At 31.8% G+C, this 16,115-nt stretch overlaps 4 protein-coding genes across 4 annotated transcripts; 3 read left to right on the top strand and 1 right to left on the bottom strand.

The window, feature by feature from the left end:
• Window positions 1-170: 170 nt before the first annotated feature.
• Window positions 171-3,647, top strand: Wdr59 (WD repeat domain 59). The gene is given in 7 exon segments (XM_047055288.2): window positions 171-805; window positions 897-1,013; window positions 1,074-1,402; window positions 1,404-2,603; window positions 2,659-2,852; window positions 2,916-3,063; window positions 3,138-3,647. Coding segments are annotated over 7 exon segments (2,904 nt in total). The 5' UTR covers window positions 171-283; the 3' UTR covers window positions 3,532-3,647.
• LOC124492442 (mannosylglucosyl-3-phosphoglycerate phosphatase) lies at window positions 3,549-7,523 on the bottom strand. Its single transcript, XM_047055347.2, has 8 exons — window positions 6,915-7,523; window positions 6,763-6,849; window positions 6,557-6,696; window positions 6,367-6,489; window positions 5,579-6,307; window positions 4,051-4,252; window positions 3,862-3,993; window positions 3,549-3,799 (listed from the first exon to the last, which is right to left on the bottom strand). Exons 1-8 carry the CDS (start codon window positions 7,126-7,128, stop codon window positions 3,666-3,668), a joined length of 1,761 nt encoding a protein of 586 aa, XP_046911303.2. The 5' UTR covers window positions 7,129-7,523; the 3' UTR covers window positions 3,549-3,665.
• Sys1 (Sys1 golgi trafficking protein) lies at window positions 4,491-5,289 on the top strand. Its single transcript, XM_047055422.2, has 2 exons — window positions 4,491-4,845; window positions 4,909-5,289. Exons 1-2 carry the CDS (start codon window positions 4,616-4,618, stop codon window positions 5,150-5,152), a joined length of 474 nt encoding a protein of 157 aa, XP_046911378.1. The 5' UTR covers window positions 4,491-4,615; the 3' UTR covers window positions 5,153-5,289.
• Window positions 7,524-8,432: 909 nt separating the features above from the next.
• On the top strand, window positions 8,433-16,006 carry LOC124492404 (CCR4-NOT transcription complex subunit 1). The gene is given in 6 exon segments (XM_047055276.2): window positions 8,433-9,690; window positions 9,762-13,030; window positions 13,032-13,859; window positions 13,924-14,595; window positions 14,657-15,143; window positions 15,201-16,006. Coding segments are annotated over 6 exon segments (5,904 nt in total). The 5' UTR covers window positions 8,433-9,329; the 3' UTR covers window positions 15,488-16,006.
• The last annotated feature ends 109 nt before the right edge of the window (window positions 16,007-16,115 follow it).

The following is a 16,115-nucleotide window of genomic DNA, read 5'->3' as shown; positions in this document are numbered from 1 at the left end:
CTGTTATGTATATAAAACAATTTCATTTATTATGAATATACAGTAGTATCTCGCTTAACGACAACAATTCGTTTCAATAAGATAAATCATTAAACAGAAACATCACCATTTAACCGAGGTATCACTGAATCCTGTTATGTCGTTTATGAATCATGAAGAGTATCAACTCTGTTTTATTTAGATTTGGATTCATGCACATGGATCTTTCAAATGGATTTTTTTTGAAAAAATTCTTCAAGTTTGTCATTTCTTTAACCTGTTGATTATAAATTAATCATTCATCATGGTACTTGGCTGGTCAGTAGCTAATACTACCATTTCTCATCCTGATTTACATGCAATGTGTTTGGCAACATCGGGTAATGGAAAATGTGCACTCGTTTCACGACGATCGATTTCGATCATCCGAACGGATAATCTAGCCAAAATTGATTCGGTCATCAACCGAGAAACTAAATGGGACACCACACATGCTGAGTTCAGTCCACCTGAACCAAAACAGTTGGCCATTACCAATGCTCAAACGATTAATATTTACAACATTGATGAAAGCAATTGGTTGATGCATACACTAAGCGGCCATACTCGTACGATTACCGATCTGAATTGGTCTTATAAAGAACCGACCATTTTGGCAAGTTCCTCGTTTGATAATTACATTTATATCTGGGATCTCAGGGAAACAAGGAAGCCCATATATCTGATGCATTCGATTTCGGGAGCATCTCAGATCAAATGGTCAAAAATAAACGAAAATATCCTGGCAACTAGTCATGAAGGAGATGTTCGAATCTGGGATAAAAGGGTGAATTTCATAAAAAAAACAATTCAAATCTATTTAACTATAGTCGATATTCATTTATTTATTCTCGATTATTTTTTTTTTTGTTTACCAGAAAAGTAACATGCCATTGCATTATGTATCAACTTATTTAGCGAAAATAACCGGAATCGATTGGAGTCCATTCTATGAGAATAAATTTTTGACCTGTTCTCAGGATGGAAGTATCAAAGTCAGTATATAATTTTAGGCTGGATTATCGTAATTAATTTTCGATTATTCTGTTGCATAGTTGTGGGATTTAACAAATTGTAGCAAAGGAAAAAGTGAATATCACATGACAACAGGTTTACCCATTTGGAAAGTTCGTTATACACCATTTGGAAATGGATTGTTGACATCATTGGTGCCACAAATGCGACGAACCGGTGAGAATAATTCACTTTGGATGTGGAAAATCAATTCACTCGATCAGCCAGTACATTCATTTGCTGGACATCTTGATGTTGTGCTTGATTTCGGTTGGAACATGATAGATTCGGATGATTATGAATTGATCACATGGGCTCGCGATAATACTTTTAGAATGTGGAAAGTTAATCCTAAAGAATTTGTGCGCAAACATTCATGATTCGCTTTCGGAAGATCAACAACATGATCACACAGAGGATATATCATCCGATTTCGATACTCAATCTGCCAAATTTTCAAATCTTGACCTAAGCAAATCTAGTGATCTATCATCACCAATGTCGGAGAAATGTGAATCAAACAAAAGTGAATTCGATAATTTTGAAGATAAATCCGATAAGGTGTTCAGTTTGAAACAGGAATTCTCTCTATTTAATTCGAACATTCCTAATCTAATGATCGAAGAACTTAATGTTAATAAACGTACTTGTATAGCATCGTTAAAATCATCAATCATATGTCGATTGAGAATATTCTTTCCTATTAATTATCCCAACACAATACCAGTGTTTTCATTTCTAAATGATACACCGATACAAAATTCGCATACGGTCAAATCATTGGATGATAAAACTAAAAAAGAAATTCTCACTGATCTACAATCGACAGCTACATTTCTTGTGCAACATAATCGCAATTGTCTGGAAAAATGTCTTCGGCAATTTGTTCATCTTATCGAAGAATCAACGTCATTAAATCTGAACAATGTAAATACCATTAAACCTCAACCTACCGTATTGGATATACTCACCTCTCATGAATATGTTAGCTATCTGGATGCATCGGTTCCATTTCCTCGTACATCCGGAGCACGATTTTGTTCATCGGAAATTCTTGTCTGTTTTGGACGGCCACCACATCTGGAACAGATGAATGTACCTACAGAATATACACCGCGATCATTATCAGCGTTATCATCCTATCTGGACAATCATGTGCGAGCTTATAATTCGAATCATATGAGTGTTAAAGATAATATTCCATCAATCTCATCATTCTATATTGATTCATCAAAAAAACATCGATCATTTCGTAAAATTCATCAATATCAAGAAAAAAAGACCGTCAATCTTTGTGGTCCTGTAATGGTATTTAGTGTCACGAAATTGTTACCGATTTCTCGACAATTAGCCGAACAATATCTGATACCATCACCGAGAGGTAACATAATAAGCTTTTGTGAGATGAATGCAAAAATTGCCGCCACTTCTGGCCGTCGTGATCTTCAACAAACATGGAATCTGGTTCGATTGTCCGCCGAGATTTATCTGAAAAATCGTTTCATATCTTCTGAAGAGCTAAATTCACATTGGTCCAGACATCCATTTGGTGGAAAAATGATACAATCTATGTAAGTTCAATGAGGAATTTTTCGGAGCTAATTTAACTTTTTTTTATATATAAAGGATTGAACATTATGTATTGAAATGTAATGATATTCAAACAGTTGCAATGATTTCAAGCGTGATAAGTTCATGTAAACTTAGTTGGCAAGAACACGTTCCTTCGTTTGTTCCGAGAAAACATCAACCCCGAATCAATTACAATTTATCAACCCAAGATGAAATGTCCAATCAACTGGACACCGAATGGGCTATAAGTAATTTTGAAAAAAAATTTTATAAAATTAATTTTATTTAAATCAATTTTCATTTGTGTTTAGTCAATGCACGAGGAGATGTAACAGGAAAAAATCGTATAAGAACAAGTAGTTGTTCGTCAAATCAAGAAATGAATATTAATCAAAACAAAAGTGATAAATCCAGCACCGACAGTAATGAGGAATCTAATTTAAATGAACGTATTGAAACGTAAGTATACAAGATCTATTTTTACCGATTTTTATTTTATAAAAAAATTTTTTTTAATCGACTATAATCTGTAGGACATTTGATTCAAAATTAGTACTTGAATATGATTATTATAAAAAAATTTATCTCGACATTCTGTATCGATGGAAATTGATCAAAAAACGCGCACAACTTTTGAAGACTATCGAATCGAAAATGTTATATGATGATCAATCACATATAGTTTCATTTGTTAATGAATGTTTTACTCAATCCTGTAAGGATAGGCAAAAACTTTGCTCCAATTACATTTGTAGCCACTGTAATCGAATATCATTAATCTGTACTATATGCCGTTTACCTGTAAAAGGTGCCACCAATCATTGTATGAAATGTGGCCACGGTGGCCATACTAATCATATGAATGACTGGTTTCAAAAACATGAAGAATGTCCATCCGGTTGTGGGTGTGTTTGTCTTGGAAACTAAACATTAAACAATGGACATGATTTCTTATTTTATTTTATTTGTTAATTTTTATTCAATAATCAAAACGAAAATGAAAAATTACAATATTTTTGCTGTTTGCTACTGTTTTGCATATCCTATCAAAATGTTTTTGCTCATTTCCAATCACCTTTTTCATAATCGAATTTCGAAGCCAAACCAAAAATTGGATTGGTCTTGTAAAGGATTTCCAAATCACGGGTACGTTGTTTGCCTTCGGGTGTCATCGTTTCGGGCAGAGGTCCATAAACTAATGAATATAGTCATTTTATTTTAAAATGAATAAAAATGAAATCATTAATTATAACTTACAGTTTTTACGAGCGAATGCAAAGTAGTAAAGTGCAAGTGATATCGTAAAAAAAACGATTGCCAATTGAATTTTCCATTCGCCAGTTGGAGCTTCAACTTCGGATAATGTAAGACAAAAACTGTGTCGATAGACTACCAACACAGATTAGTATCATATCGAAAAAGATTGAATATTGTTCAATCACTTACGTTTCTTTTTCTCTTCCAAAGACAATTGTTTCCAATCATTCTTCTCTTTTTCACGAAGTCGTTTCATCTCATCAGTTTCTTCACGGAATCGAATGGCCGGATATGGCATAGCAGCGGCATCAAAATACATGTATGATCCATTAAATCCAAAACCGACTACTTCACGTTTGCCAATCAGTTCACGGTTATGGAATGATTGTGCCTGAAGCATACCAATACATTTTTGGGCTCGATGGATAGTTAAAATTTGATTAAAACGTGACATTCGCAATACATAAGACATTTTAATCGACTAATTATGGTTCACGAATTGGTGTTGAATGTTCAAAATACAGCCGATATTTGGTCTAAAAAATGCTTTGCCTGACGATCGAGTGACTTTCTTTCTCACCTTTATCAACACAAAACAAACATGGTATATTCACAAAAGACGGGCGGGCGCTACTTGATGACGATTGCGTATTTTTTTTTATAAGACAACCATTTTACGATTTTCTCGTATTCATATTCGGTTTTTTATTTTATTCATTAAAAATAATGAAATTGTTACGAATTTTCGATCGAAATGTCGGGTCATTTTAGCTATTCCCGTTGGGATCCGATATTGATTTCTACACAGATTGTTGCCATACAGACTACATTTTATCTAAGTCTTGGATTCATCCTATTCTTTATTGCAAATCTTTTTGGATATTATCCTACATTAGATCAAATATTCAATTCACAGATTGTAAGCTTTAAAACTTCACTGGGTCTAGTCATAACAATTTCTTTTATTTTAAATTCTTTTTTCGGGTATGTCAAATATTTTGCATTTTAATTTGATCATAGATTTTTATTTGTATTTGAATTTTATAGGGCTCTAATTTTACATTTCATCGTTCGACGAGCAAAAAAATGTCTAGATTTTACACTGACTTTATTCATCATTCATCTTATTATGGTTCGATTTTATAATGGTCAAATACCATCATCATTTTCTTGGTGGCTATTAAACATTATTTGTATAACCATCATGTGTATATCTGGTGAATATGTTTGTCTTCAATCCGAACTGAAAGCCATTCCATTGTTGGTTGCAAATAAAGTCAGTTCATTGTGATCATTGTATCATCAAAAAAAAATTAATTTTCTCAAAAAAAAAAATAAAAAAATTTGTAATTTATAACAACAAATGAATATAATTGAGATTGAGATGATAATCATTTTAGATAATAATTCTGTTTTCCATCTGAGGATTTAAATGGCAAACATAGTCATTAGAATTTTTTAGATTGGCAGCAGCTTGTGGCAGGATTATTTTCAATGAATTACGGCGAATAGAATTTTTCTTTCCATTCGAAATGATTGAATTATCATTCAATGCTTGTATTAATTTATATGTTTCTAGATATTCATTGACAGCTTGAAGTAGTGTCAAACATTGTTCAGTATTTTTATATATTGAACATTCTTTCAATACTTCATATCCATCTTTGCCTTGTACAATAAATTCTTTGGTTACCATTTTATATATTTTATCTTCAACAAGTGGCTCTCCTTGTATCATTATACTGTTGATATCAACACGAGATCCAGATGGTTTTGATGGATCAAATTTAAAGCTTATACCAGACACTTGAGGAAAACGACCTTCGAATTTAGGAAATTGAGAAACGCCATTTTCTAAAGCTCGATATGTTTGACGTCCATCAATATTTATAACCAATAAGGATTCCATATATGGTAATATGTTGACCAGATCACGCATTTTTAATGCTCCTTTAGGATGGATTCGATCACTTCGTAATGTTCCAGAATTGAGTAATGCAAAATCTGCATCAGGCACAGCGTAAAGCATCACATCGGTTATTAAATTTCCTAGGTTTGTTTCTTTGGTTCGTACACTGGAAAATCGACCATCAAGATCACAGTCAAGTATTGCAACAGTGTTTTCCATTTTTTCCTCAAGGACAGTTTTGAATTTATTCAACTCGGCAATTAGATAGGGATCTTCACCGATATCTGACGTGATGTTTATCTCATCAACTTGAATATCACGAATTTTATGGTTTCCATGATCATAAACCAGAGTTAATTTGCTGAATTGTCGAAAATCTGTACCACTTTTAATTACTAATTTTCCATTGACTTTGCGAATTTCGTAAACATGATCGTGTCCACCAAGTATTAGGTCGACTTCTTCAACCTGTTCAGCTAAACGTATATCGTTATGAGTTCTCATATGTGTCAATGCAATCACAAAATGAACACCATTCTGAAACAAAATTTTAATTCAATGAAAATAAGAATTTTTGTTTACAAAAAGTATCATACCTCTTCCTTAAGAGTTTTGGCTAATCGACGACCTTCGGGAACAAAATCCGTATATTTGATATCATCTTCGTCTAGCACGAGTGTTGATAGCCATTCTTCTTCGATTAATCCTATAAGTCCAATCTAGCATTAAGTAGGGAAATAAAACATTTTAATTTTAAAAAGTCTACAGTTACAAATTTCCATTTACTTTCAGATCTCCTTTTTCAATAATGTGAGTAATTTTTCCACCACCAAGTGGTAAACCAGTATTCTTATCGATCACATTACTCATTAACCATGGAAAATTTGTTCGTGCAACAAACGCCAATAGACAATCGAGACCAAAATCTATTAAATTCATAGCGTTATTATTAGTAAATTCATTTCGAAAAGAATAAGAAAAAAAATCCGAACCGAATTCATGATTGCCGAATAAAGCACAATGAACATTGCATCGTTCCAAAACTGGTAACATTTGTTCACCTTTAGTAAATGAGCTCACTGTGTGCAAAAATTGAAATTCATTATAAATTATGAGATAAAATATTTAAAAAAAAAATACATACTGATACTTGGAGCAATAATATCACCACTAAATAATATCAATGGATCAAGATGATCGAATTGATGTAATGCGTTGACAAAACGGGCTGCACCTCCAACAGGTTCTTTATCACAAGGTTCAACATTATAACAATCATTAAAATGTAGTATACATAGTGATTCATATTGAATGTCGCCGGAATCTGGACCATTTTGTGTGATGACATTGGCATTCATAATTTTTTTATTATATAAAACATCAAAATCCAAAATCTAAATCGAATTAATTTATAGTCATTTATTCAAATTCGACGAATTTCCTATTTGTAAGAAATGAATGAATTATTTTTTTTAGAATAAATGTAATTTGTAAGCGTAGATTCTAATGGCAATAATAACAATAAAAAAAAAATGTTTAATGTTTAATAACACAACAAAGATTAAAGTTAGAAAAATAAATCAGCCATTAGTCGATATAGTTAAAGCAGAGCCACCAGAGCAGCACATTGACGACAATCATCTCAACCACCCAATATTCAAATGATGATGATATTGTTAATTTTATTCATTTCATATATGCCGTCTTGTTTCGTGTGTTAATGTGTGTGTGTGTGTGATTACAACATTCCTGTGATTTTTTTTTTTTTTTTTTTGGAGTGGAAAGAAGAAGGGAAAGAAGATACATGAAAAAAATGTTGGTTAATTATTGTTAAATGATATATATCCGTCACATAGAAAAACGAAATATACAATGTCACATGTCTCGAGATGGAGCAATTGGTGGCTAATTTATAATTTGAATTGTTTATTCAATCCGGTTACGGAAATAATTATGAATTTTACTGATTTAAACTAATTTAATCATAGATAGATATAATTCTAATTTATTTTTATTGGATAATAAATTGTTTTGGTTATTTTTCGAAAATTTCAAACATTCCATTTACCATCGTCGTTGTCAATTTTAAATACAGATTAAATGAATCAAAATAAGAACTCCATTTGATTCATCATCATCATCATCATCATCGTCGTCACGAATACTGCCATCCAATTTTCTTTTTCAATTTTGCAACAACAACAACAAAAAAAATCAATTCATTTTTTCCCGTACAAAAGATGGTGTTACTTGTGTAATTTATTAATCCAGAATGGATTTGATATATAAAAAAAAACAACAACGAAAAATCACGTTGATGATCGATTCGATTTCAATTGGTTGATTCTCATTTGATTTATAAAATAATCAATGATAATATTTTGAATTGATTGAAACACATTGGTTGAAATTGTTAAAGTCAAAAAAAGAAGAAGAAATATAAGAAAGAAAAAATAATGGGAAATTTCCCGTCATTAAGTATATGTATGGCAAAACAGCATCAAAAAAAAGTGTGTGTGTGTGTGTGTGTGATATTATGCTACTCTCTTTCATGCATACATACAAGCTTCTAAGTGGTTAATATGATGAGTTGTGTGTGTGTCTATTTGTATTCTTGTGTGATGTATGTATGGCGTTGCTAATAATATTGGCACAAACACACACACACACCAAGTCAACCTAAACCTATGAAAAATAAAAAAAAAATCGAGTACTTTCTATGTATTTATTATATATATATTTATATTGTATATAAATGTGTTCGGTGTGTCTTTCATATGGAGAGAAAAAAAAAGACAAAGAAAAAGTGTTGATGAAGAATTAAAAAAAAAATGATGATGATAAAATTTCCAAATTTATAAAATGTAAAAATTACAAACAGTTAGATAACACAAAACGCCTGATCCGAAATTTGCTTCATTTTATTATTCATTTTATATTCATTTAATCATCATCATCATTATTATTATTATTATCATTTACATTGATTTTTTTGCCTGAATTTCATCTTAAAGAACATCCATCCATCCATCCAAATGAATTCCAACACATAGATCAGTGAATTCATCAACATTTATTACACTGATTAGTTTTTTTTCGTCGTTTCTACCAATAAATTGTGGACAAATTAAAAAAAAATTATCACTTTTTGTTTCATCATTTCTGGCTCATTATTTACCCACTAACCGTCACATCATGGTCATTGTTGATGTGTGTATGGTGGTGGTGGTGGTTAAAAAAATCAACCTGACAGTATTGATTGGTTAAATTATGAACAGTCATCATCTACAAAATTATCATGTTCAACATTAATGATATATATTCTGTTCGTCTTTTTTTGATCCTTTGTCGAATTGTTTCAATATAATATGATTACCTTGTCTTGATCATCATCATCATTTAATTATTTTGTTTGCTAAATTACAATTTTTTATGACAATTTTTTTTTAGTTATTATTTCTAATGATATATTCATATCATCAATCACCGCCCATCTTATAAACATTGATAAATGATACATCATTAATTGGAATTTGTTTTTTTTTTTGCCATTTAATCGATGAATTTCGACATGGAATTCGTCAAAACGGATAATGCCGTTATGACGACGGCAGGGACAACATCGTCGTCTGAAGATGCCACATACTTTATTGAATCAATAAGACATTCAGGTGTTGCACCAACATTTATAGCCACTTGTCTAATCAAACTATGTGATTCAAAGACTAATTGTACGGAAGAGATGTTGATCAAATTCGCTAACAATGTTGTAGAAAATTTAATATGTGAATCACCTCTCACTGAAATTCTTCGAACGTTAGACTCAACAGAATTCTCTAAAAAAATATCCATGCTTCAACAATTTGACTTTAATAAATTTCTTTTCGTTTGTCGATATCTGTGCTCATCGGACAAACAAGGTATGCTTAAATTACTGTTTTAGATTTATTTAATCATTCGTTTATTTTAATTTTTTTTCTAATGATCAAAGGATTGGACATACTTGGCATAACGTTTTTTTCAAAAGTCTGGAAAAGTAATGCTCATTTTCAACAGCAAGTCATAAGATATTGTATCGTTTCAGATTGGGTGCAACAGATATTAAACAATTGCAAGCATCCTTCTCTGACCAAGAAAGTGCCTCAAATCGAAAATCTAAAATGTCCAATTGAATATGAGACTGACTGTCAGATTTATTGTTGGAAATATCAGTGTTTATGTCAGATATTGCTAGATCTTTCTGATATCAATCAATTGACTCGTTCATTTGTGGAAGAGATATTTTTCACGCCATTAAACAAATGTCCAGATCTGCTGGTATTTTCCTTGATTGAATGTCACGGTAATCATGGCTTAAAAGAAAATGTACTCATCAAAGCTTTATTGAAATTCATCTGTGTCAGTCACAATAATCCGAATCCGAATGCAACACTAATCATACAAAAAATTTGGCCTACTGATTTTGTCTATACTCCTAAAATCATATTGACATGGGCTCAAAAATCATTGCTAACAGCAATGGTTGAGCTTTATACATCTTCATCACCCGAAGAACAATCATATAAGCTTTCGAAAATTCTTGATCTTTCTCAAGATTTAAAAGTTTTAAATGTTTTACTATCAAGCAATACGTATTCATTTGTGATTGATCTTGCTTGTTTTGCATCCCGACGTGAATACCTTAAGCTTGACAAATGGCTCAACGATAAAATTACACAGAATGGCCCTCAATTTGTAGATGCATGTATACAATTTCTCAAAAAACGATGCGCTATATTTGGAGCAACAGAACCGACAACATCACTTCCAAACGAAACGTATCGAATTATATTGAATTGTCTTCGACATCATGTTTCTGATACTCCAAAATCAATGATAGAATTTGAGATAATAAAAATGTATAACAAATTCACTCAATGGGTGAATCAAAACCAATTCGTAAACTCACAGCTACCGACAACTATGAAACCTAGCCAGTTTGATTCAGTCGGATCTCATTTGTTTCCAGAGAATCCTATCCGTAGTCCTCAGCTAAACGCTACTCAACAGCCTTATAGTCCAGAAACTGAAGAAGAATTTACTAAAGACATTGAGGAAGAAGCCGATTCTTACTTTCAACGAATCTATAATCAAGATCAGCCAGATTCATTGACTATCGATCAATTTCTTGACATGTTGAAAAAATTTCAAGAATCGTCCCATAAAAGAGAGAAAGAAATTGCTGCTTGTATGATCAGAAATCTTTTCAAAGAATATCCGTTTTTGCCACAATATCCAGACAAAGAACTTGTCATCACAGGAGAAATATTCGGCGGTATTATTTTGAATAATTTGGTCAAAGGTCTTACTATGGTCAATGCATTGCGATGCGTAATGGACGCACTCAAACGTACGGAATCATCATCTCGTTATTTTATGTTTGGACAAGCTGCATTGAATAAGCTGAAAACTCGTCTAAAAGAATTTCCACAATTCTGCAATCATCTTTGTAACATCCCTACTTATCGTGATTTGCCGCCTATTTTGATCGAATTCATCGAGTACGCTAGACAGGGTACAGATCCGCCGTCGCTAACTCATAATCGTCGTATTACACTTTTAAATAGCAACAATAAAATGAACGCAGGAAACAATCAAGCATCAAATGATGCTCAATGTCAACAAGTCGAAATTCCACCAAGCGCTTTCCAGGACAAAGTTGCATTCATTATTAATAATCTATCTCAAATGAATCTTGTCAAGAAAGCTGATGAATTTAAAGAATTGTTTCTTAAAGAAAAAGATCAATACTTTCAATGGTTTTCGCATTATTTTGTCATGAAACGTGTTGGCTTAGAATCAAATTATCATGAATTATATGCAACATTTATGGTCAAAGTGAGCACTAGTGATCTTTCAGTGAAAATCCTATCTGAGACTTATCGTAACATCAAAATCCTGCTCCGCTCAAACAAAGAAACTGACAATTTTCAGGATCGAACTTTGTTGAAAAATCTTGGCAATTGGTTGGGCATAATTACGTTATCTCAAAATAAGCCGATTCTCACAATAAATTTAGATTTGAGAAATTTGTTGATTGAAGCCTATCATAAAGGTCAACTACAAATGTTATTTGTAGTACCGTTTGTCACCAAAATATTGATGGGTTCAGCTAAATCCAAAGTATTTCGTCCACCATGTCCATGGACAGTCAAGTTGATCAAAATTTTAGTCGAATTGCACAGCGTTTCTAATTTGAAATTAAATCTCAAGTTTGAAGTGGAAGTTTTATGCAAACATCTTGAATTGAAAATAGAGGATTTTATGGGTAAATCTCAAGATTTAAAAAATAAAGAATTATTCATGAAACTGGAACCACAACTTGGAGCTAGCTCTATGCCTCGACCTAATTTCGTCCCAAATAACATTGGATCAGTTTTAGAACCAAATGTTGCTATCTCTGGAATGTTACATTCATCACATTCAACGGTTGATAGTAATTCGATGCATCCACAAACAGCTGTTTCAAACACAGTAACTGCTACAACAAATCAGGTGCAAAATTATAATGAAATCAACGTGAACAATATATCGAATCTTTCTCAGTCGATTGTTATCCAACCGAATTTGCAGATTATCATGTTGAACCCACAACATAAGAATTTTATTCGTAATTTAATCGAAAAATGTGTACAAGAATGGATTACTTTTGTCTCGGAACGAGTGATCAAAGTTTGTATGGTCACCACCGAAACATTGGTCAAGAAAGATTTTGTCCATGAATCTAATGCTGAGTTAATGCGTAATGCAGCCCATAAAATGATGCGTTCACTAGTTGCAGGATATTCATTGATCAACACTCAAGAACCGTTGCTTAATCGAATACAAATGTCATTGCTTACCTATTTTCAGGCTAAACCAATGATGAACGTGACTAAAGAATTGATTGATTCGACCATTCAAAGACTGATAAACGATAATTTGGAATTGTGCGTGTGTTTTGTTCAGAAAACATGCATCGAACGAGCCATCGAAGAATTAGATAAACGAATGAAACCAGATTTTGAAGCACGACAGAAAATCACAGCAGATGGTAATAAGAAAAGTTCATCCATAAGTCTAAAACAATTGCAAATTTATGAAGAAATGGGACGAAATATTGCCGGTTTTAGTACAAATCAATCATCATTCTATACGCCAATGGATAACACACCAGCTAAAACTGCCAATTATCCGAGTGTCAACGTTTTGTCCGCCTCCTCACACAACTATCCGTTGGTTCCATAATGAACATAATGCCATGAACGTTCAGGGAAATCAAGTTCATGTAGATGCTTTTGTTGTTATTTATGATAAATTAATCAAACATCTGAGTGAATTGATTCAAGAATTTGAATATGTCCATTACACAACAGAAGCAATGCATCAGGTATTGGAAATTCTGAAAGTTTGCAAGCAAAATCCTCGTGATCAAGCAACGGCTGTCAGTTTGATCAAGAATGTCATTAATGGTCTCAGAGAATTGTTGTTGAATGCTGAAACTGGTGTCACCGATTTGGCTGTCATATCCCGTGCACGGGATTTTTACCTCATACTTTTGAAAGCTCTTGCCGATCAACGAGCTTATAATCTTCGTTTCACAACATTGAATGTAACCCGTTCTGTTCTTGAACATTGGGTAGCAATGAATACCACGTTTCCGGATGATCTTTTTGACATTCTTAATCGTCAAGAATTGATCAACCTCAATTTTCTCGACAATGAATTCTATCAGATACTAGAAAATGGTTCCACCAGTTTTCCGATGATTTTGAATTTCCTCAAATATTATCTAGGCAACATTAGTGCAAATCATTTTCCTACAACATTGGATTTATTACAACGAATCGTCGCAATGAAAATGAATCAACAGAGTCCTACCAATACTCAGTTAATCATAGAACTAAAACATATTCTTTCATTGGCACGAATCAATATACCTAATCAATCGAATAATGAAATGATGGATGGTTCAGCTCTCGAAACAATCGTAAAGGATTGGATACGATATTACAATTCTAAAGATATTAACAATTCTTTCCCTGTTGTTGTGAAGAATATGAATGCACAGGTAAAACAGATTTTATTCTTTGACTTGAATATGAAATAAATATCTTTTTTTTCTTGTTGTATAGGGCATTCTCAAAAACGATGAATCGATTGCAAATTTTTTTAAATTTTTTCTCGAATTCTGTGTCGAACGATGCTATCAAATTATTTCATACGCTGTGCAACATCCAACATTTCCATTGAATAATATCCATCTTAAATGCTATGAATTGATTGATTCGTATTCTGTATTGGTCATATTGTTCATAAAACAAAGTGGCAACCAAGGAAATTTGGATCAAAAATTTCAATTTCTAATCCGTATCTTGACCATATTGACAAACACAGCTTACCGTGATCAGGAAATTCATCATAAAGATTTTTTTTCATTGACATACTACCGAATAATGCTATCGATTTTTATCGAATTTTTCTATTCGCCATTGAATTTTGGCTTTCAGGAATTAATTGTCAGTAATGACAATCTATTCGAAGTTTTCAAGTTTCACCTGGTTCGAAATTATTGTAATTTTTTGCATCAAATGTGTCCATCAAAAATGCCATCATTTACGTTTGCATGGCTAGATTTTATTTCACATCGAATTTTCATGGGAAAGTGTTTAGATAACAGTCATCAAATTAATCACAAAACATGGCCCATCTATTGTGCTCTATTGACTGACCTCTTACTTTTCTTGAAGCCAATCTTGCAGAATATGGATTCATTCATAGTAAATACAAACATGGAACTTTACAAGGTAAACATTTTTTTTATTCAAAAATTGTTAAATTAATTTTTTTTTTTTCATTATTATTCAGGGTACATTGAAATTGTTTCTAATTTTGTTTCATGATTTTCCTGAATTTTTATGTGAATATTGTTATAATTTGTGTGACATCATTCCTATTCGAGCTGTGCAACTTAGAAACATTATTCTGAGTGCTAATCCAATCAATATACCTGATGTTTCAAATCTCAAAGTGGACAATCTTTATGAAATTATACCACCTGTTCGAATTTCAAGCACTATTCTGTGCGATCAGTTACAATATTTTCAAAAAGAATTGGAAAGCTATCTGCTTCATCGTACTCCCAGCAATTTTCTCACTGATTTAGCTCAGGCTTTAAGCGCAAATCTATTGAATGCCGAGAAGCAATCCAGTTTCACTACACTGATTAATGCTTTAACGCTATATATTGGCATATCGGCCATTCAGACCAACAAATCAGTGACTATTAATTCAATTCATAATTCGGTTCATCTCGAAATTTTCCAACACTTGTTGATGAACTTTGATTCTCAAGGTAATAATTAAATTTTTAATTTATTGAAATTCTTCTCACATTTGCTTCTATAAAAAGGTCGATATATACTAATCAATTCGATGGTTGATCATCTACGTTATCCCAACAATGAAACTCTTTTATTTATATGTCTACTTTTAACATTGTTCAAAGAAAATAATGAACATATTCGTGAACAAATTGTTCGAGTATTACTTGAACGTTACATCACTCAACGACCACATCCATGGGGAATCGAATATTTGATTAATGAATTATTTCGTAATCCTAATTACAAATTATTGGAACATAATTTCATCAAATGTGTTCCGGAGATTGAAAAATATTTTTCACGATCAACATAAACACTACATCAAAGTACAACAATCAAATTGCTAAATATAACTGAACAAAAATGAAAATATCATCGATCTCGATTTATGAATATTGCATCAAGTTTATTATTTGAAAATTTTTTTTTTTGGTTCGTTTTTTTTTGTAAATATTCAACAATCATAATCATCTGGAAATCGAATGGAAATTTTTGTCGATATATATTCACTGGTTATACATTTGTTCATAAATTCATTTCAACGATGCAAAATATGTCCTTATTTTTTTTTTGCTAATTATTTTGCATTTTGAAATTTTAAACTAAAATTTTTCACACAGGACATTATTTTTCATTTTTTTTCTCTAAAATTGTGTATACGCGATATGTTTATTTCATATGGATTTTTTTTCTTTTTATTACTTTGAAAAATAATTCCTTAGCAACAATATTTTGAATATCGATCGAATCAATGATTTTTTTTATTTTATTTTGTCATTATTATTATTATTGATTACAATTACAATATTTTAATTAATAATTGATTCAATTCAACGCTTCGTTTTTGTTTGTTTTTTTTTCGTTGTGGTGGCATCGTTTATATCTGCGCATTTAAAATGGTGAAAATGATTTTGCTTCAAAATTAATTAATCGATTGTTTA

This window comes from Dermatophagoides farinae, chromosome 1 (assembly GCF_024713945.1).
Source record: "Dermatophagoides farinae isolate YC_2012a chromosome 1, ASM2471394v1, whole genome shotgun sequence".
NCBI classification, from domain to species: domain Eukaryota; kingdom Metazoa; phylum Arthropoda; class Arachnida; order Sarcoptiformes; family Pyroglyphidae; genus Dermatophagoides; species Dermatophagoides farinae.
This window is presented reverse-complemented; position numbering and strand designations above follow the sequence as displayed.